The 21,483-nt window shown below is 39.7% G+C and overlaps 1 protein-coding gene across 2 annotated transcripts; it reads left to right on the top strand.

Moving 5' to 3' along the window:
- Positions 1 to 803: 803 nt before the first annotated feature.
- On the top strand, positions 804 to 20,245 carry LOC111052555 (26S proteasome non-ATPase regulatory subunit 1). 2 transcript variants are annotated; one of them, XM_039441044.1, is made up of 8 exons: positions 804 to 2,559; positions 4,604 to 4,850; positions 6,434 to 6,676; positions 9,694 to 9,859; positions 13,400 to 13,598; positions 15,363 to 15,585; positions 16,770 to 17,251; positions 19,517 to 20,245. In XM_039441044.1, the coding sequence occupies exons 1-8, from the start codon at positions 1,237 to 1,239 to the stop codon at positions 19,736 to 19,738; spliced, it is 3,105 nt and encodes a 1,034-aa protein (XP_039296978.1). In that variant the 5' UTR covers positions 804 to 1,236; the 3' UTR covers positions 19,739 to 20,245. The 2 variants fall into 2 exon arrangements, with proteins under 2 accessions (XP_039296978.1, XP_039296979.1); XM_039441045.1 differs by lacking the exon at positions 9,694 to 9,859 and adding an exon at positions 11,153 to 11,318 and having other exon boundaries at positions 19,517 to 20,242.
- Positions 20,246 to 21,483: the final 1,238 nt, after the last annotated feature.

The raw sequence follows: 21,483 nt of genomic DNA, 5'->3' as shown, positions 1-21,483 counted from the left end.
TGCTTACATTTTGTAATGTTTTATGGCCAATAAAATTTTTGATTCTACTTTTTGCTTCAAACAAGAATTAAATTTTTATCCTGAATTAAAAGACTATGTTATATCCAACCACGGTTTTGTTGAAAATCGAGATACAAGTTTTGGATGTTACACCATTATTAATATCATCTGTTAAACTAAAACTACGAGGAGAAGCAGTAGGCTATTTTATTTATAGTAACGGTCGAGTACTGCTATTAGTAGAAGCCTTGTCCTATACTTAGTATGGATAACTAATGAGATAACCTCTTCACAACTAATTAGAAAGTAAATTTCAATCCTCTAAAAAATATTTTAATTGAACAACCTATAACAATAGGTTGTTTAAAAGTTGTTATAATTAAGATTAAATATTCTGGTAGTTTATTATCTTTCTCCATGGTCAACAAACGATTTGGCAACAGTGTGAGGCTAGAAAGGGATAATACTATCTGCTTTGTTGAATGATAGACAAGAGTGTAGCATCACCAATGTTAATCAATTTCTGCCGTTATAACGTAGACCACACTATAGATGCACTGAATAGGTATGAATTCAACTACATTATACCTTGATCAAATTTCATGACATAGAATCGATTTTTGAAAGTGAGTTGTGTAGAAAAATGCGTTAAGAATAACTTCTCAAAATAGCATGGAATTTTTCAGTTACTGTCGGAATAAATTCAGAGTTAAAAATTTAATGCGTATCAATCAATATTTGAAACGATTATTTGTTGGGAAATTTAAATTTGCTGACAAAAATATTCAATGATGCGATAGCAAATTCCCAGTTATTGTTGAGGTTAACATGTAGTTACTAATTTGAATACAAATAAATAATTGTTTTGAAAATTTATTTGTCATAATTTTACATTTGTTAACAAAAAAAATCAATACAGTTTTATTTCAACTACAGTCAGTTAATTTCAGTTTTGAGGTTATAAAATTTAGCTCTGTCAGGTTGCATATTCTGCTAGATGACCAGTCACAATTTTCATGGAGATGCCGATCAACACTCTCTTATTTACATAGTGATTTACAACAAATTTCTGAGTTAAAAACTGTCGCCTAGGCCTCTAAATTGTGTTTACAGACATCAGTGCTTCATCTAGAATTTATTTTGGTTTGGTTTTGTGCGTAAAGGACTCTGAAATTCGTCTGGTAGGTACAACCTAACTTGCTTTGTTTGTGTGTGTTCCCAATTCTCAACTTAATCATGAATATTACATCGGCTGCAGGAATTATATCTCTGCTGGAAGAGCCTATGCCAGAATTGAAAATATTCGCTCTGAAAAAGTTGGATTTGATTGTAGACGAATTCTGGCCCGAAATATCAGAGGCCATACAGAAGATCGAGATCCTACATGAAGACAAAAGCTTCCAACAGCATGATTTAGCAGCTTTGGTAGCCAGTAAAGTGTACTACCACTTGGGATCGTTCAGTGATTCCCTCCAATACGCCCTAGGCGCTGGTAATCTATTTAACGTCAACTCACACAGTGAGTACGTCGATACAATTATCGCAAAATGCATAGATCACTACACGGAGCTGCGTATCAGGAACTACGAGAACGAAAAAGACCCCCAAGAAATCGATCCGAGGTTGAAAGCGATTGTAGACCGAATGTTCCAACGATGTTTGGATGACGGCCAGTACAAACAGGCGTTAGGGTTGGCTTTGGAGACTCGTAGAATGGATATTTTTGAAAAATCCATCAGGGAATCAGATGATGTTTTTGGTATGTTGTGTTACGCGTTCAACGTAGCTATGGCGACTCTAGATTGCCGAGGTTTCCGTACCGTTGTGCTACGCCATTTGGTGCAGTTATACCGTAACCTAGCTGTCCCCGATTACGTCAACATGTGTCAGTGTTTGATTTTCCTAGACGACCCTGTAACTGTAGCAAACGTTTTAGAAAAGCTGATCGCGGAGTCTGAGGATAGCACACTGATGGCCTACCAGATAGCGTTCGATATGTACGAGTCGGCCACCCAACAGTTTCTGGGCCGAGTTTTGCAGAATTTGTGTGCTGCCAATCCGCTTCTCACCACTACACCGATCGTTCCAAAATTGCCCACCTCTGATGGAGCGAGTACTTCGTCCGCAGTCACAGTAGCCGCTCCGGTTCCTGTGGAGGAACCGGTTATCGAGGCGCCGCCACCGAGAGACGTCAACAGTTTAACCGAGGAGGAGAAACTGCTACAGACCCGTGTCCAGAACCTCAGCAGAATCCTTAGTGGGGAGGTTTCCATTGATCTACATCTGCAGTTTTTGATACGTAGCAACCACACAGATATGTTGATCTTAAAAAACACCAAGGATGCTATCCGGGTGTCGATTTGTCATACAGCAACGGTTATAGCCAACGCCTTCATGCACAGTGGCACTACCAGCGACCAGTTTCTGAGGGAAAATTTGGAGTGGCTCGCCAGGGCTACCAACTGGGCCAAACTGACTGCAACGGCTTCGCTGGGAGTCATACACAGAGGTCATGAACAAGAGGCCTTGGCGCTGATGCAGAGCTATTTGCCCAAAGAGGTTAGTGAAAATATTTTGTTTTTTTAACCAAAATTATTATTTTATGAACTATTTATGACTACACTATAAACCTAACTCACTCTTGAAAGAAAATGGGACTGTAGTTTCGTCAGAAATAGTTCAAAGAATTATCGATTATTATAGTTTTAAATCACTGACATAAATGGTTGGTGGTTGCACAGTCGTTTGCCGAAGCCCATTTAGCTATATCTTGAACTAGCAGTCAGGCTCGCTTCGCTCGCCATATCCGTCTAGCCAGGGGGCTCCGCCCCCTGGACCCCCGACTGGATCGTCCAAGAATGAGATCAGCAGGCTCGCTTCGCTCGCCTGCATTTTTCATTTGAGCATTTTTATCATAAATGTTTGGACAATCCAGTCGGGGGTCCAGACTAAACGTCTGGCTAAACGGATATGGCGAGCGAAGCGAGCCTGACGGCTAGAAATATAATATTCCCAGGCTTGAAGTAGCAGTGCCCAATCAATTTTTCCGCGATAAATGCATTTAAATCTTCAACTTGGTGCCAACCTAACAAAGTCAACTCAACTTAATGCCAACCTGACAAAATTATTAATTTAGTTGCCAGTTAACAACTGTTTCCAAGAGGTACTCTATCTAGATTATAGTTCTATAGTAACATATGATATGGAAATTTCAATTATAGGCCTAATTAAGAGATTGGGAGAAGAAGAATATACATGCTAAAAGACGAACTTTAAACCCTTAAAAACAACCCTTAGAGTTGAAATATTGCCAAAAGATTTCTTAGTGCGCCTCTAAAGGGCCAACTGAACATACCTACCAAATTTGAACGTTTTTGGTCCGGTAGATTTTTAGTTCTGCGAGTGAGTGAGTGAGTCAGTCAGTCAGTCAGTGACTGAGTGCCATTTCGCTTTTATATATATATATATAGATTAGCATCACACTGCAGCTCTATTCACCTTTTTCCGTACATGCTTCTATCCAACCAATGTCTTGGCATCGGAGAAAGTTTCAATCGACATCACTGTCAACAGACCTAAAAGACCTCACATAAAATTGATAAACCATATGGCGACTCTTGGATTTGGCGAGATTTATCAGCAGGACTGTTTTTAGCTATTGGAGGCATAAATAAGCTCTTACTGACGATTGTGCTACTGCTACGTAATCATGTGTCTTAATTGGGCGTTTTTAGTTATATGGGAGCTACAGTTTACTTTGACATCTGTGCAACGGAAAGTGTATTTATGGCTTCGTAAATGAGTTAACTGCCTGGTTTTAACTCTGCAACCGGGCATAAGGCTCAACTCACACTTGGGCGACTCAGGTGGAGAAGAGACTGTACTCTAGTGGAGAGCATGTGTTTCCAAATGGTGACGTCGCGGAGACTAGAATCGACTGGTCTGAGTGTCACCATTTGGAAACACATGCTCTCCACTAGAGTCAAGTCTCTTCTCCACCTGAGTCGCGTAAGTGTGAGCTGAGCCTTAGTTTACAAACGTAATTTGAAAGTTAACTATTTTTAAATGTTTTATATTCAAGTATATGTTTGACCAAGTTTACAAACAAATGTAAATAAGTGTATATTATTGACATAGTTTATATGACAACCCTACGACGAGGACCAAGTCAGGTCCACTTTCAGTCAATCCAGATGGGTCGATGTCAAACGAGGCCACCGACAGTCGAGACGTGCGACATTTGAGGCCAGCGACCGTATAGGACTCCTGAAAAAGAGTCCTCAAATGTCGCCTGTGTCAGGCGACAGTAGAGGACTCTTTGATTTTTGTACAGTCCCGACAGTTGAGACCTGCGACCGTAGAGGACTGATTTTTAGTCCTCTACGGTCGCAGGCCTTGACTGTCGCGCCCCCATCCAGATATCTGGTCATGACTAAGGAGAGAAGTATAAAGTTATTGTCATGGCATATTTTATTATGCTGTCTTTCCTCTGTAATAATGGTAACTATCTAAACAGTATTTCCAAGTATTGAAAAATAGGGAGCTAATGTTATTTTTTATTTTTTAATTAGATTTTTGACACTAATTTTATTTTGATTTTCAGGCGGGACCGAGTTCAGGTTTCTCGGAGGGCGGGGGATTGTATGCGTTGGGTTTGATTCACGCCAACCACGGCGCGGTCATCACCGAATATCTGCTGAGTCAGCTGAAGGACGCGCAGAACGAGATGGTGCGACACGGCGGCTGTCTCGGACTTGGATTGGCTGCCATGGGAACCAACCGTCAGGATGTCTACGAACAGCTCAAGTTCAATCTGTATCAGGACGATGCTGTGACCGGGGAGGCTGCAGGTAATTGAACAAATAATAAACATTTACTCTATCTCCTTCTTCTTCTCCACCTCCTACTTGTAAAATTCAAGTTTGTGTTTGTCAAAGAACAGTTTATTGTAAAGGTCTAATTGTACCTATCTAAACAGTATTTCCAAGTATTGAAAAATAGGGAGCTAATGTTATTTTTTATTTTTTAATTAGATTTTTGACACTAATTTGATTTTGATTTTCAGGCGGGACCGAGTTCAGGTTTCTCGGAGGGCGGGGGATTGTATGCGTTGGGTTTGATTCACGCCAACCACGGCGCGGTCATCACCGAATATCTGCTAAGTCAGCTGAAGGACGCGCAGAACGAGATGGTGCGACACGGCGGCTGTCTCGGACTTGGATTGGCTGCCATGGGAACCAACCGTCAGGATGTCTACGAACAGCTCAAGTTCAATCTGTATCAGGACGATGCTGTGACCGGGGAGGCTGCAGGTAATTGAACAATTCAACTTTTACTTTCAATTCTTCTTCTCCTTCTCCACCTCCTCCTTGTAAAATTCAAGTTTGTGTTTGTCAAAGAACAGTTTATTGTAAAGGTCTAATTAAAACTTTACCTACTGGAATCTTGAAGAATATAAAATAGGCCAATAATCATCCTCGGTAAATTAAGAATTTATATGCAAAATGTGAAGTTAATGAGTTGAGTAGTTGAGACGTGATGATGCGTCATTCGTGAATTTCCTATCCCCTACGTGTACAAGTCAGTTCTTCCCTCTATTTATAAATTTGATACAAACAACTCACTTCCGTATCAAATCCCCCAACAAACTTGAAACAAACAATCCACTTCCGTATCAAATCCCCCAACAAACAGGTTAGAAACAACTCAATATCATATTAATTTTGATACAAACTTGTCTTCCGTATCGATAAACGTGAATTTCCTATCCCCTACGTGTATAAGCCAGTTATTCCCTCCATTATATTATAGGTGACTTATCCATGTTCGATGACTAATCCATCAATTCTTTATTATCATGTTTTATTCAATTATTTCCCCCTTTACTATCTGAAAGTTGTCTATCAAACTGAATTCAATTTATATAATGTTATCCTGCACTGATTCAAATTAATTATTTCTCCCTTTACTATTGAAAGTTGTCTCTCAAACTGAACCCAATTTATATCATGTTATCCTGCATTAATTTCAAATTCTTGATAATTATATCAAAATGAATATTTGTTTAACAAATTATATTTTGTTTACGTATTATGTTTATACTATGAACTACTGCACTACCATGTTTTTCTTTTTCTTTTTTGAAAGTGTATGCTAATTTTTGTTTGAAGTGTTTGCTAAATTTTTTGTTTCTACAGTTACTTTTTTTCTAGTTGTTTTCTCAAATTGGAGTGCTTACTGAATGCTAATTGCTAGCGCACAAACTTTGTTTTGATGGCAACGCCAATATTATATATTTTATTATTATTTAGTTTCAATAAAAGCTTTTGTATTTTGTTAGTAAATTTCTAATGTATGAAACTGAATTTTGTTTTCCATGTTTTGTGAATCATTTATATGAATTTGGCAATGTATGAATTTGTTTGATTTGCAGGCATAGCAATGGGCATGGTGATGCTGGGCTCGAAATCGTCACAGGCGATCGAGGATATGGTGGCTTATGCGCAGGAGACGCAGCACGAGAAGATCCTGCGCGGCCTGGCTGTGGGGATAGCTCTCAACATGTACGGCAGACTGGAGGAGGCGGACGCCCTCATTCACTCGCTCTGTCAGGACAAGGATCCCATCCTCAGACGTAGTGGCATGTACACCATCACTATGGCCTACTGTGGCACCGGTAAGTAGGCACACTCGTCAATCTGTGGTCTAAAGTTGTGGCAATTTATGTACCAAGTGAGAACACTCATTAATCTGTGGTCTATAGTTGTAGAAATTTATGTACGATGTGAGAACACTGATGAATCTGTGGTCTATACTTGTAGCAATTCATGTACCAAGTGAGAACACCATCACTATGGCCTACTGTGATACCGGTGAGTACGCACACTCGTCAATCTGTGGTCTAAAGTTGTGGCTATTTATGTACCAAGTGAGAACACTCATTAATCTGTGGTCTATAGTTGTAGAAATTTATGTACCATGTGAGAACACTGATGAATCTGTGGTCTATACTTGTAGCAATTCATGTACCAAGTGAGAACACCATCACTATGGCCTACTGTGATACCGGTGAGTACGCAAACTCGTCAATCTGTGGTCTAAAGTTGTGGCTATTTATGTACCAAGTGAGAACACTCATTAATCTGTGGTCTATAGTTGTAGAAATTTATGTACCAAGTGAGAACACTGATGAATCTGTGGTCTATACTTGTAGCAATTTATGTACCAAGTGAGAACACCATCACTATGGCCTACTGTGGCACCGGTGAGTAGGCACACTCGTCAATCTGTGGTCTAAAGTTGTGCCTATTCATGTACCAAGTGAGAACACTCATGAATATGTGGTCTAAAGTTGTGCCTATTCATGTACCAAGTGAGAACACTCATGAATCTGTGGTCTATAGTTGCAGCAATTTATGTACCAAGTGAGAACACTCATGAATCTGTGGTCTATAGTTGTAGCAATTTATACCAAGGTTGAGAACACTCATGAATCTGTGGTCTATACTTGTAGCAATTTATAACAAGGTTGAGAACACTCTTGAATCTGTGGTCTATACTTGTAGCAATTCATGAACCAAGTGAGAACACCATCACTATGGCCTACTGTGGCACCGGTGAGTAGGCACACTCGTCAATCTGTGGTCTAAAGTTGTGGCTATTTATGTACCAAGTGAGAACACTCATGAATCTGTGGTCTATATTTGTAACAATTTATGTACCAAGTTAGAACACTTCGCAATCTGTGCATTCTGTAGCTTTGCCACCGTGACTTTGAAATGGCATATCGGCAAGGTATGGTTCACGGGGTAATATTCACGGCTTTGCAAAAACATGAGGCTTCAGAGACCCTAATAGATCCCTAGATGGAGGAAGCTCCCTACACTTAACCTAGCTCCGCAGTGCAGGCTGGATGCTTGTCTGACTCGGACTAGGCGCTGAGACAGCGAATAATAGCAGCGTTGGTGGGAATGCGAGCGGCCGCAGTAAGCTCTTCCACCCAGCAATGGTCGGCGTAGTTCCGCCTAGCGGACAGACGAGAGATCAATCCAGTCGGTTATTTGATCCCTCCAGCCAGGCTCAGCCAAGCAGCCGAGACAATAGAACAATGGAGTGGCGGTCTTATTCGCGTTCATCAGCAGTTTTCTTTCTCACGATTATTTTGATTTTTGTTCTACCTATAATCAATAATAACTCCAGTCACCAGTAAAAAGTTTCCAGAAACGTGGTTTACTACCATATTAATGACTTTTCATGATGATTTTTAATTATTTAAAAACATTGTTGACATTCTGAGCCTTCAGGCTAAACTTGGGGTCGCTGAGAACGAATCTGCAATCAGAATTTCTCTATCACGAAAAAAAACCCAGCTGTTGATCTTCCGGCAACCGTTAACAGTCATCCTGCAATGCGGCCGAAACACTTCCAAGCCAGACACCCATCTCAAATGACAACAACGCCAAGCTGTGAGAAACCATCCTGCACTGCGGCGCTAGGTACAGAGATTCTTCATGAATGAGAGAGTTGCAACGTATCACCACCAACAATGGAAAGAGCATGTTGAACGAATGTCAGCTGATAGGCTGTGTTGTGCTGAAATGACGCAACTCTAAATAGCTCCTTGTGTATATTTTCGGATGCAACACGTTGGTTTTGAGTAGAAACAAAAGGGTATCTGTTGCTTATGGTAAAATACATTTTTAAAAATGTTGGATGTTTTTTGAACGGGTAGTATTGTAGTCTAGTGGCCCTCCGCCAATAGGCAAAGCGACAGGACCCGGACTATACTATAGAAGGCGGTGGTAATAGAGAATCGGCAACTCTGTAGTCCTATCATTTCCACTGACTTTATAACGTAAATCTCACTGTAGTTTGGAGGGAATTTCCTTTTAGTATAACCATAGAGAAACAATAGTGTAAGTATATATCCCATGGTATAGGGAATTAATGTCGCAACTTTTACTGTTATCGCAAGCCGATTACTGTCGATTATTGTCAATTTTTACTGTTTTGTTGGGTGATAGTGTATGAACGGCACAATTTGAGAGACTACCAGCGTCATACAGCTGCATAGGAAAGAACTACGTGAACTATCGGCTTGGGATAACAGTAAAAGTTGCGACATAAACGCCCTATACCTTGGGATATCTACTTATGCTATCGTTTCTCTATGGTATAACTGTGTCAATATCCACTGAACTTTCAGGATTTGTTCCAATGTGAACCGTGGTTTTGTTTAAATTTTCGTTCACTTGTTTCGACAAATAGATAGATGAATAAACCATGGTTTTGTTTAAATTTTGATTCACCTGTTTAGACCTTAGACCAGTTATAGAGTAGACACGGCCCATTGTATATTCATACTGAAAGTCGATGAAGCCAACATCTATTGCCATATCACTATATATCGTGACGTCAGCATTGGATAGAAAACAATGTAAACAAACTCTGCAGAAAAGTATTCTATCCGATGCTGACGTCACGATATGGTGATATGGCAGTAGATGTTGGCTTCAGAGGCTAGACTTCCCAGCGTGTCTATTCTATAACTGGTCTAAGGTTTAGACAAATAAATAAATGAATAAACCGTGGTTTTGTTTAAATTTTTGTTTTCTTGTTTAGACGAATAAGTAGATGGACCGTGGTTTAGATGTTGGTTGACTCGTTTAAACGGTGGTTTGGCGTTGGTTTCAGGTTCAAACCAGGCGATCAGACGTCTGCTGCACGTGGCAGTGTCAGATGTGAACGACGACGTTCGTCGGGCGGCCGTCACGGGGCTGGGTTTCCTGCTCTTCCGAACCCCGGAGCAGTGTCCTAGTGTCGTCTCACTGCTCGCCGAGAGCTATAATCCACATGTCAGGTAACGCAGCCAATCATACACAACACATAGCATTAGAAGATATGCCATGCTTTGTAGAATTCATTCAAAGTTTGCAAGTTTTGTATCAAATTATGGTGTTGTGTATCAAGTTGAGATGATACTGTGTATCATATTGTGTTGATACTGTATCATTTATGGTGATATGCCATGGTAAAGGACCGTTATGTTGCAAATGTGAGTGTTAACTGAAGCCGATAGTCCTAGTAGTTGTTTTTGGTGAAGCTATTTGACGCTAGTAGTCTCTCATACTGTGCCCTTCTTACACTCTCAGGCTAGGCGCACACCAGTTAGTCAATCAATTCAAGACACGTTTAGTCACAATACTTCACATAGTTGCTCATGAAGACATGTCTAGTTGCAATGACTAATCAGTGTGAGTTGCGTCATAAGCATCAATGTGAAGTATTGTGACTAAACGTGTCTTGAATTGACTAACTGGTGTGCCCCTAGCCTTGAACTCCCAACAACACACTAATAATAGAAATCTTGTTGTCGACAGTAATCAGAGAAGAAATTTGCAACATATTTCACAATATGTTTGATTTTCTTGAGCAACTATCGTTGATTTGACCACTCTCATTCAACACAATATGTTTGATTTTGTTTCGAAACTATCGCTGATGTGAAAACCTCCATGAAACACAATTTGTATGATTTCAATATGATTTTTATCGCCGATGTGACCACACTCATTGAACATAATTTATGTTTGATTTCGTTAAGTAACTATCGCCGGTGTCACACAATAAGCTTTGGTTGACGTGTGAGGTTCTTTGAACCTTTGGATCCTTGAATCCGTCCCTTCAAAAACATGACATCGCTGGTGTGAAAACCTCCATTCAATACAATGTTTTTCATTTCATTGAGCAACTATTGTCTATGTGACAACCCCCATACAACACAATGTGTTTTATCTCATTGAGCAACTATCACCGGTGTGAAAACCTTCATTCAATACAATGTTTTTCATTTAATTGAGCAACTATTGTCTATGTGATAACCTCCATAGAAAACAATGTTAACAAACTCTGCAGAAAAGTTTCTATCCGATGCTGACATCACGATGGGGCGATATGGCAGTAGATGTTGGCTTCAGAGGCTAGACTTCCCAGCGTGTCTATTCTATAACTGGTCTAAGGTTTAGACAAATAAATGAATGAATAACCGTGGTTTTGTTTAAATTTTGGTTTTCTTGTTTAGAAGAATAAGTAGATGGACCGTGGTTTAGATGTTGGTTGACTCGTTTAAACGGTGGTTTGGCGTTGGTTTCAGGTTCAAACCAGGCGATCAGACGTCTGCTGCACGTGGCAGTGTCTGATGTGAACGACGATGTCCGTCGGGCGGCCGTCACGGGGCTGGGTTTCCTGCTCTTCCGAACCCCGGAGCAGTGTCCTAGTGTCGTCTCACTGCTCGCCGAGAGCTATAATCCACATGTCAGGTAACGCAGCCAACCATACACAACACATAGCATTAGAAGATATGCCATGCTTTGTAGAATTCATTCAAAGTTTGCAAGTTTTGTATCAAATTATGGTGTTGTGTATCAAGTTGAGATGATATTGTGTATCATATTGTGTTGATACTGTATCATTTGTGGTGATATGCCATGGTAAAGGACCGTTATGCTGCAAATGTGAGTGTTAACTGAAGCCGATAGTCCTAGTAGATGTTTTTGGTGAAGCTATTTGACGCTAGTAGTCTCTCATACTGTGCCCTTCTTACACTCTCAGGCTAGGCGCACACCAGTTAGTCAATCAATTCAAGACACGTTTAGTCACAATACTTCACATAGTTGCTCATGAAGACATGTCTAGTTGCAATGACTAATCAGTGTGAGTTGCGTCATAAGCATCAATGTGAAGTATTGTGACTAAACGTGTCTGAATTGACTAACTGGTGTGCCCCTAGCCTTGAACTCCCAACAACACACTAATAATAGAATCTTGTTGTCGACAGTAATCAGAGAAGAAATTTGCAACATATTTCACAATATGTTTGATTTTCTTGAGCAACTATCGTTGATTTGACCACTCTCATTCAACACAATATGTTTGATTTTGTTTCGAAACTATCGCTGATGTGAAAACCTCCATGAAACACAATTTGCAAGTTTTGTATCAAATTATGGTGTTGTGCATGGAATTGAGATGATACTATATATCATATTGTGCTGATACTGAATCAGTTTTGGCGATATGCCATGGTGTTGGACCGGTTATGTTGCAAATGTGAGTGTTAACTGAAGCCGATAGTCCTAGTAGTTGTATTTGGTGAAGCTATGTGACGCTGGTAGTCTCTCATACTGTGCCCTTCTTACACTCTTACACTCCCAACAACACACTAATAATAGACAGTGTATAGGGTGTCTATGTTGCAAATGTGAGTGTTAACTGAAGCCGATAGTCCTAGTAGTTGTTTTTGGTGAAGCTATGTGACGCTGGTAGTCTCTCATACTGTGCCCTTCTTACACTCTTACACTCCCAACAACACACTAATAATAGACAGTGTATAGGGTGTCTATGTTGCAAATGTGAGTGTTAACTGAAGCCGATAGTCCTAGTAGTTGTTTTTGGTGAAGCTATGTGACGCTGGTAGTCTCTCATACTGTGCCCTTCTTACACTCTTAGGCTAGGCGCACACCAGTTAGTCAATCAATTCAAGACACGTTTAGTCACAATACTTCACATAGTTGCTTATGAAGACATGTCTAATTACAATGACTAATCAGTGTGAGTTGCGTCATAAGCAACAATGTGAAATTTGCAACATATTACACAATATGTTTGATTTTCTTGAGCAACTATCGTTGATTTGACCACTCTCATTCAACACAATATGTTTGATTTTGTTTCGAAACTATCGCTGATGTGAAAACCTCCATGAAACACAATTTGTATGATTTCAATATGATTTTTATCGCCGATGTGACCACACTCATTGAACATAATATATTTGATTTCGTTAAGCAACTATCGCCGGTGTCACACAATAAGCTTTGGTTGACATGTGAGATTCTTTGAACCTTTGGATCCTTGAATCCGTCCCTTCAAAAACATGACATCGCCGGTGTGAAAACCTCCATTCAATACAATGTTTTTCATTTCATTGAGCAACTATTGTCTATGTGACAACCCCCATACAACACAATGTGTTTTATCTCATTGAGCAACTATCACCGGTGTGAAAACCTTCATTCAATACAATGTTTTTCATTTAATTGAGCAACTATTGTCTATATGATAACCTCCATACAACACAATGTGTTTTATTTCGTTTAGCAACTATTGCCAGTGTGAAAACCTGCGTATAAACTAATGTATTTCATACTAAAAAACTGGAATTTATTTAATTTCAGAATTTTTTATTTAATTTATCTATAGGGAGGTTTGAGAAGATAGAAAACATGTTACTGTTTGATTAATGACAAATTGACATATCCTTATACCCCTTTTACAGGTGGTCAGTGGATGAAATAATAGACTACTAATACTAATTTGATTGTCGATTTTTCTTGTTTAGGTACGGAGCAGCAATGGCGCTGGGCATAGCTTGCGCGGGGACTGGGTTGAAGGAGGCCATCGCCCTGCTGGACCCCATGACAAATGACCCGGTGAATTTCGTGAGGCAAGGCGCTCTCATAGCGTCGGCCATGATACTCATACAGCAAACCGAGCAGACCTGTCCCAAGGTCAAGGACTTCCGCACACTCTACTCCAAGGTCAGTCTCTAGAATAAGCAATTTATTTCTTGTAGTATTTTCCCATAGTGATGTCCACGTTATAATGGCAGCACCTGATTAACATTGATGTTGATATCCTTATCTGCCATTCCACAAAGCAGATAGCGAATGTATCAAATCATAGTGTTGTGTATCAAGTTGAGATGATACTGTATCATATTGTGTTGATACTGTATCATGTTGTGGTTGTTCTTGTTTTATAGTGAGGTCCACGTTATAATGACAGTATTTGATTAATATTGGTGTTGCTATCCTTGTCTATGATTCGACAAAGCAGATAGCGAATGTATCAGATCATAGTGTTGTGTATCAAGTTGAGATGATACTGTATCATATTGTGTTGATACTGTATGTTGTAGTTGTTCTTGTTCTATAGTGAAGTCCACGTTATAATGGAAGTATTTGATTAATATTGGTGTTGCTATCCTTGTCTATGATTCGACAAAGCATATAGCGAATGTATCAAATCATAGTGTTGTGTATCAAGTTGTGATGATACTGTATCATATTGTGTTGATACTGTATCATGTTGTGGTTGTTCTTGTTCTATAGTGAGGTCCACGTTATACTGTTGAGTGTTACCTGTGACAATAAATTATTTGAAATAATAACAAGGCTGGCCACACACCGATTAGTCAAGACAAGACATGATCAGACACGTTTAGTCACAATACTTCACATAGTTGCTTATGAAGACATGTCTAATTGCAATGACTATAATCAGTATGAGTTGCGTCATAGTATTGTGACTAAACGTCACTAGTCTTGTCTTGACTAATCCACTAGTGTGACCAGCGTTAGACAGTCGATATATAGTGAGGTTCACGTTATAATGACAGTGTTTCATTAGCAATGGTATGGCTATCCTTGCCTAGCATTCAACAGAGCGGATAGCACTATCTCTTTCTCTCTTTGCGTCTTTTAACAATGTAGAATTAATAATTGATTAATTGCGCGTCGACGTATATACAAGGATTTTGGAAATTTTGCATTTCAAGGATAATATGAAAGGAAAAAGGAGCCTCCTTCGTACGCTAATATTACAGTAAAAATCAGACTATAGAATATTATTCATCATAGATCAGCTGACAAGTGATTACACAGATGTGTGGAGAAGCCAGTCTATTGTTGTATTTCCATAAGGTCTATAGTTTCAATCAGGTACTTGTGGATGAGAATACTGCGTGAGGTCTACTGTTCACAGAACTACTAGTTATATTTATTTTAATGTATAACCACATGTGGATATGGAGAAGGATGGAGGGAATCAGTTGGAGGGATAAAGTTACAAACGAGGAGGTGTTGAGGAGGGTTGGGGAGGGCAGGAGTCTGCTTGATGTGATAAAGGGAAGAAAGAGGAGATGGCTGGGACATTGGATGAGACGGCAATGCCTGTTGGTGGATGCCGAGGAGGGGACCATTCAGGGAAGGAGAGGAAGAGGGAGAAGAAGATACAAAATGTTGGAGGACATGAAGGAGGGGATGAGCTACTATGCAACGAAGCGACTGGCAGAGAATAGAAGAGAGTGGAGGGCTGCTGCCATATAGAAGGACTTGCTTACGAGCAGAAAACTACAGACAGACAGACATAACCACTTAGTACATGAGTTGAGAATGAGGGCTTTTGATATGTTCTCCTCCTAACTAGTCTCAAATTATAGATGAATTTCACTTTGGTTGTCGTTTATTCAACTTGCTTTTGGTGTGCAATAGATTGATTCGATTTGTTTCTATTTTGTGCAGGTGATAGTTGACAAACACGAGGACGTGATGGCAAAGTTTGGCGCCATTTTGGCGCAGGGCATAATTGACGCGGGCGGTCGCAACGTGACGCTGACGCTGCAATCTAGGACAGGCCACACGGACATGTTGGCGGTGGTCGGCACCCTCGTCTTCACCCAGTACTGGTATTGGTTCCCGCTCTCGCACTGCCTGGCACTCGCCTTCACGCCCACCTGTCTCATTGGTGAGTGTTGCGTATCAAATTATGGGGTTGTGTATCAAGTTGACATGATACTGTATCATATTGTGGTGTAAGGCTCAACTGACACTTAGGCGACTCAGGTGGAGAAGAGACTGGAGAGCATGTTGTTTTCGAATGGTGACACTCAGACCAGTGGATTCTAGTCTCCGCGACGTCACCATTTCAAAACACATGCTCTCCAGTCTCTTCTCCACCTGAGTCGCCTAAGTGAAGTTTTGTATCAAATTATGTGTATTAAGTTGAGATGATACTGTGTATCATATTGTGTTGGTACTGTATCATATTGTGGTGATACTGTATCACTGCTTGCCGAGAGCTATAATGTCAGGTAATGCTGTCAACCATAGAGAAAAGATAGCATAAGAAGATATGTCATGCTTTGAAGAATTCATTCAAAGTTTGTAAGCTTTGTATCAAATTATGGTGTTGTGTATCAAGTTGAGATGATATTGTGTTGATACTGTATCATTTATATGGTGATATGCCATGGAGAAGGACCGTTATGTTGCAAATGTGAGTGTTAACTGAAGCCGATAGTCCTAGTAGTTGTTTTTGGTGAAGCTATGTGACGCTGGTAGTCTCTCATACTGTGCCGTTCTTACACCCTTACACTCCCAACAAAACAGTAATAATAAATAGTAATCGGTGAGTACATTTTCATTCAATCCTAACGGTGAAGCTGTCTTTTCAAAAACGCTGAAATCTTCAAATGCTGGTTGCACAACAACAGGTTAAATTGTAACCATGATTGATTCCACGAGAACCAATCAGAGAAGCCATCTTTTCAAAAACGCCTCTGATTGGTTCTCGTGAAGTTAATCATGGTTAAAATTTAACCGGATTTTTTGCAACCGAGCAACAGTCTACATATGTTTACAAAAATTAATAATTCACAATAAGGCCCAACTCTCACTTAGCCGACTCAGGTGGAGAAGAGACTCAACTCTAGTGGAGAGCATGTGTTTCCAAATGGTGACACTCAGACCAGTCGATTCTAGTCTCTGCGACGTCACCATTTGGAAACACATGCTCGCCACTAGAGTTGAGTCTCTTCTCCACCTGAGTCGCGTGTGTGAGTTGAGCCTAAGTGAAAAACCACTGGCATAAGATGACTCTTGTTTGACTCTTGAAGGTGTATTTTAATCCCTTTTTTTCTGTGTTTGCAGGTCTGAACGCACAACTGAAGATGCCAAAGGTGGAATTCCGCAGTGCAGCGCGTCCATCCACCTATGCCTACCCTCCACCGCTCGAGGAGAAGAAACAGGAGGAGCGAGAAAAGGTGACAACTGCAGTGCTCAGTATCGCCGCCAGACAGCGCAGGCGCGGTGGAGGTGGAAGCAGCAGCAGCAAACAAGCGGCAGCTGATTCTGCCACTACTTCCGGTTCAGCTACTACTACTTCCGGTTCGGCAGCTACTTCCGGTTCCGGTGTGGCGGCTACTTCCGGTAAAGAGGAGAAGATGGAGGTGGACGAGTCGAAGGAGGAGGTGACGGCCGAAAAGGAGAAGAAGGGTGCCGACGAGAAGGAAACTAAGAAGGAGGAGAAAGAGGAAAAGGAGAAGAAGGGGAAGAAGGAGGAGAAGTCGAAGCCAGAGCCCAATTTTGAGGTGTTGTCGAATCCGGCGCGCGTGATGAAGCAGCAGTTGAAGGTGAGTTTGGGAGTTTTGATGGAATTTATGTAGAATGACCTGTCATTTTCCAAGTATTTATGAAAGTTTGGTGGTAATTTGAAGTGAAAACGTTGAATTATACTCTGCATAAAATAATTTGAGACTTGGGTAAAGTATAATACAAGATTTAGGCTCAACTGACACTTAGGCGACTCAGTCGAGAAGAGACTAGACTCTAGTGGAGAGCATGTGTTTCCAAATGGTGACGTCGCGGAGACTAGAATCGACTGGTCTGAGTGTCACCATTTGAATAGACATGCTCTCCACTAGAGTCCAGTCTCTTCTCCACCTGAGTCGCCCAAGTGTCAGTTGAGGTTTTGTTTACCCACCTCATAGACTTGATCTGCTGGAGTGTGGACCGTTCTATATGGGAATGAAAATATTCAATTCACTTCATCTCGCATAAGAGGAATTGAGGGCTTGAAGGAGTTCAAAAAACACTCGGGGAATTTCGTATTGAATTGTGTCCTTATAGATTAGCAAACTTCTTTGATGGTTAATTTTTGCTCAATGTATGTTATGTGAAATCTGTTGTTGAATAAAACATAAATATGTTGTCAAATTCTACACTGTTTGAAACTCTCTCCACTCTCCACACTCGCTTCGCTCGCAATATCCGTCTAGCAGGGGGCTCCGCCCCCTGGACCCCCGACTGGGTCGTCCAAGAATGAGATTTTAGTTAAAATATTGCCAAAAGATTTCTTAGTGCGCCTCTAAAGGGCCAACTGAACATACCTACCAAATTTGAACGTTTTTGGTCCGGTAGATTTTTAGTTCTGCGTGTGAGTGAGTGAGTCAGTCAGTGAGTGAGTGCCATTTCGCTTTTATATATATAGATAGATGGAACGGTTCTTCAATAATGACAATGACTCAGTCGAATTTTTGAAATCTGTTGTGTTCTTTTGACTGTTGTGTTGATAGATGAAGGATATTAGTAATAGATATTTTTAGATTACACATTGACGTGTCATATTCTGCGGGAGCATTGTTCCCTTAATGCAGTTTCATATGACGATTGTGTAAAGTAAAGTATCAGTGTTGCCAAATTGTGCAAACTTTCTCTATTCTCATGCAAGCCAACATGACTGGATGTATTCAAATTGACAACTCTGCAACGACTGTGTTGTCGAATTAAATAAATATGGGCTTGCATCAAGAGATTGAAATTTCGCATTGCAGATATTTTGTCCTAGTCTCAACACTAATTCAGAGTATAAGTGCAGTGATGTCTTGAATGTTTGGTCTGTGGTAGATTTAAAAGTGCAGTTTTCAAGTTGAGGATATAATATTGGCCGTCTTAATTAGGGCCGATTCCTACGCCGTGGGATGTATTGTAAACCATTGCTATAGAATCAATCAGCTGACAAGTGGATTATTCATTGCATTTATTACACAGATGTCTAGAGAAGCCTAGCAATGGTTTACAATAAATCCCACGGCATGGGTTGCTTTTCGTGGATTAAGGCTGTGCAAAGGCTAATAACAAACTTTCTACTCGTGATATTTTTCTAAGTTTTTCGATTTGTATCTTAGGAAAACATTACTTTTTGAGATATGAACGACTGAAGTTTGAATTTTTGGGACAGAACATTTCAAATTCGGTAAGAGATAAATCCATGAGATTTAGAGGATGAATTCTTCATGGTATTGTTGATCTAGTAAAACAAGAATTTCCTAAAAATATCAATTTTCAAGATAGCTATTCGATTTACTAAAAATAACCAGAAATAACTTTTAGTTGAGTTATTTTTGGTAAATTGAATAACTTTTTCCAAAAATTTATATTTTCAGAAAATTTTTGTTTTACTAGATCAACAATACCATGAAGAATCCATCCTCTAAATCTCATGGATTTATCTCTTACCGAATTCGAAATGTTCTGTCCCAAAAATTCAAACTTCAGTCGTTCATATCTCAAAAAGTAATTATCAGAAAAAAATGTTTTCCCGAGAAAACTTTTTCATTTTGATAGCTTGATGATATACAAATCAAAAAACTTTAAAAACTATCACGAGTAAAAAGTTTATTTTTAGCCTTTGCACAGCCTTAACGTGGGTCTACTTTTGCGGCGGGCCTAAAGTCTAAAACTTAGGTAAATCACAAGCTCGGAAACCGGCCCTTGAAGATTTCAGTAAAGTCAAGTTTTTAACTAGACCCTTGTGGAGCCCGGATTACCCGCTAGTATATCTAATTTATAACAATGTTCAGTTTAATAAGTTTGTCTTTGTTGTGTGTTTTTGACAGGTAATTTCACTGCTAGAGCCGAACGGTCGCTACGTGCCACTGAAGGAGGTGGGAGGAGGGGGCATAGTGATGATGAGGAGGCGAGGAGGGGCGGCGGCCGCCATGGAGCAGGATGAGGAGGAGGAGGAGGAGCTGGTGGAGCCGGTGGCTGCCTTTGGACCGAAACCCGAAGATGACCGGGAACCGGAACCGCCCGAACCGTTTGAATACACCGAGGATTAGGAGGGTGGTGCAAAGAGATAACTCTGAAATTTGTGGAGGGTTATCATTTTGTCAAAAAATGGAAATATATTTCACTGTATTTTGTAAAAAAAAAAATGGTAATTAAAGGGCCGTTTGCACAGTGATAGCTTAGACTGAATTCAATCAGCTGTTGGCTTAAACTCAAAATAAATCACATTATAACAAATTATACTTGATATAGATTTAATCCAGTTTAAGATGAAATTTAGTTTGAACTGGCATGTGCGCATGTGCAAACGGCCCTAGATCTGTCAACATACGTATAGACCCTCCTCCCACCATCCTAATACGCATCTTAATAATCTATGAACTGAAGTTTTCTTTGTTTTTATGGTACTAGAAATCATTATTTTTTCAATTATTGTTTCTAATACCGATGTTTATGTGTTAGAAGATAATCTTCTTATTTGAGAACAATTTTCAGATGTACTGTTTCATAATTAACCTGATAATATTTATTGAATAAATTCGTTTATTATTTAATTAGAAGGGTGTTGATTTTTTTCCTGCATCAAGAAATTATTTATAAAATTTGAGGCTGCAACAATTTTCAGATGTACTATTTCATACATAACCTGATAAAAAAAGTAAATTCGTATGGCTTTTGTTGGTGGCGAGTCCTTTGCGGGAAGGTCCCACTGCCTAAATATACAATTTAAGCCATCAATTTTTTTTTTTTTTTTTAGATTACGTCCTAAAGACTCCAGTCATGGAGTATAAGACAAGTCATGTTATTACATAATAATTCTAACACTAAGTAGTTCAACCTAGTTTAGGTTTGAAAGGAATTCTTGTACACTATAAAAACTAAAAAGCTCTATCAACTAAATATTTTTTCATTTGTTTTTTGAAAATCTTCAAATCATCATTACTTTTCAAGATTTGAGGTAGCTTGTTATAAAATTTCCTACCAATATAATCTGGTTTTTGTTCAAATAACCTACTATTGTGACCCATTATATGATAATCTGCTCTGTTTCGCGTATTATACTCATGAACATCTGAATTCTGGATCACACCACTCGTTTTCACTTGCATTACAACTTCATATACATACAAAGATGGCACAGTTAATAGACCAAGCTTTTTAAATAAAGGCCTACAAGAGTCTAACCTATTCACTTTCTCTATACATCTGAGTGCCTTCTTTTGAATCTTAAACACTCTGTCCATATTTTGTTGAGATGAATTACCCCATACTAACAATGGGCCTTATGACTGTCATACTTCAGTCGGGACCGAAAGTTTAACGTGCCCATCCGATAACACGGGAGTGATCTGGTTAAAAAACTTTTGGTATTGAGAGAGTTTGAACCCGGGATCTCTATGCTGCTACGCAAGCACTCTATCCAGTAGACCACGGATCACTCCAAACCTGATAATATTTATTGAATAAATTTGTTTATTATTTAATTAGATGGGTGTTGATTATTTTTTCCTGCATAAAAAAATCTTTAAAATATTTGAGGCTGTAATATTGAAATCAACTTTATTGCTTTGTTATTGGGACACCTGTGCAGTGATGTCCCACTAGTGTCCCAGTTTGCTTCACACTCGGGACACCACTGGTGTCCCATTGTAATAGGGCCTAAAAATTATGACTGTTGACTGGAAACCAACGAAATTTAAATTTCTGGCAGAGGTATGCAACGCTCCTTCTAGCGTATCATTTTGAAAACCGGTTCCGTATCAAATTGATTTGTTCTGTATCAGACCTCTGATTG

The sequence above is a fragment of the Nilaparvata lugens genome, chromosome 14 (assembly GCF_014356525.2).
Source record: "Nilaparvata lugens isolate BPH chromosome 14, ASM1435652v1, whole genome shotgun sequence".
NCBI lineage: Eukaryota > Metazoa > Arthropoda > Insecta > Hemiptera > Delphacidae > Nilaparvata > Nilaparvata lugens.
The sequence above is the reverse complement of the archived record's forward strand: the minus strand, read 5'-3'. Positions and strand labels throughout refer to the sequence as shown.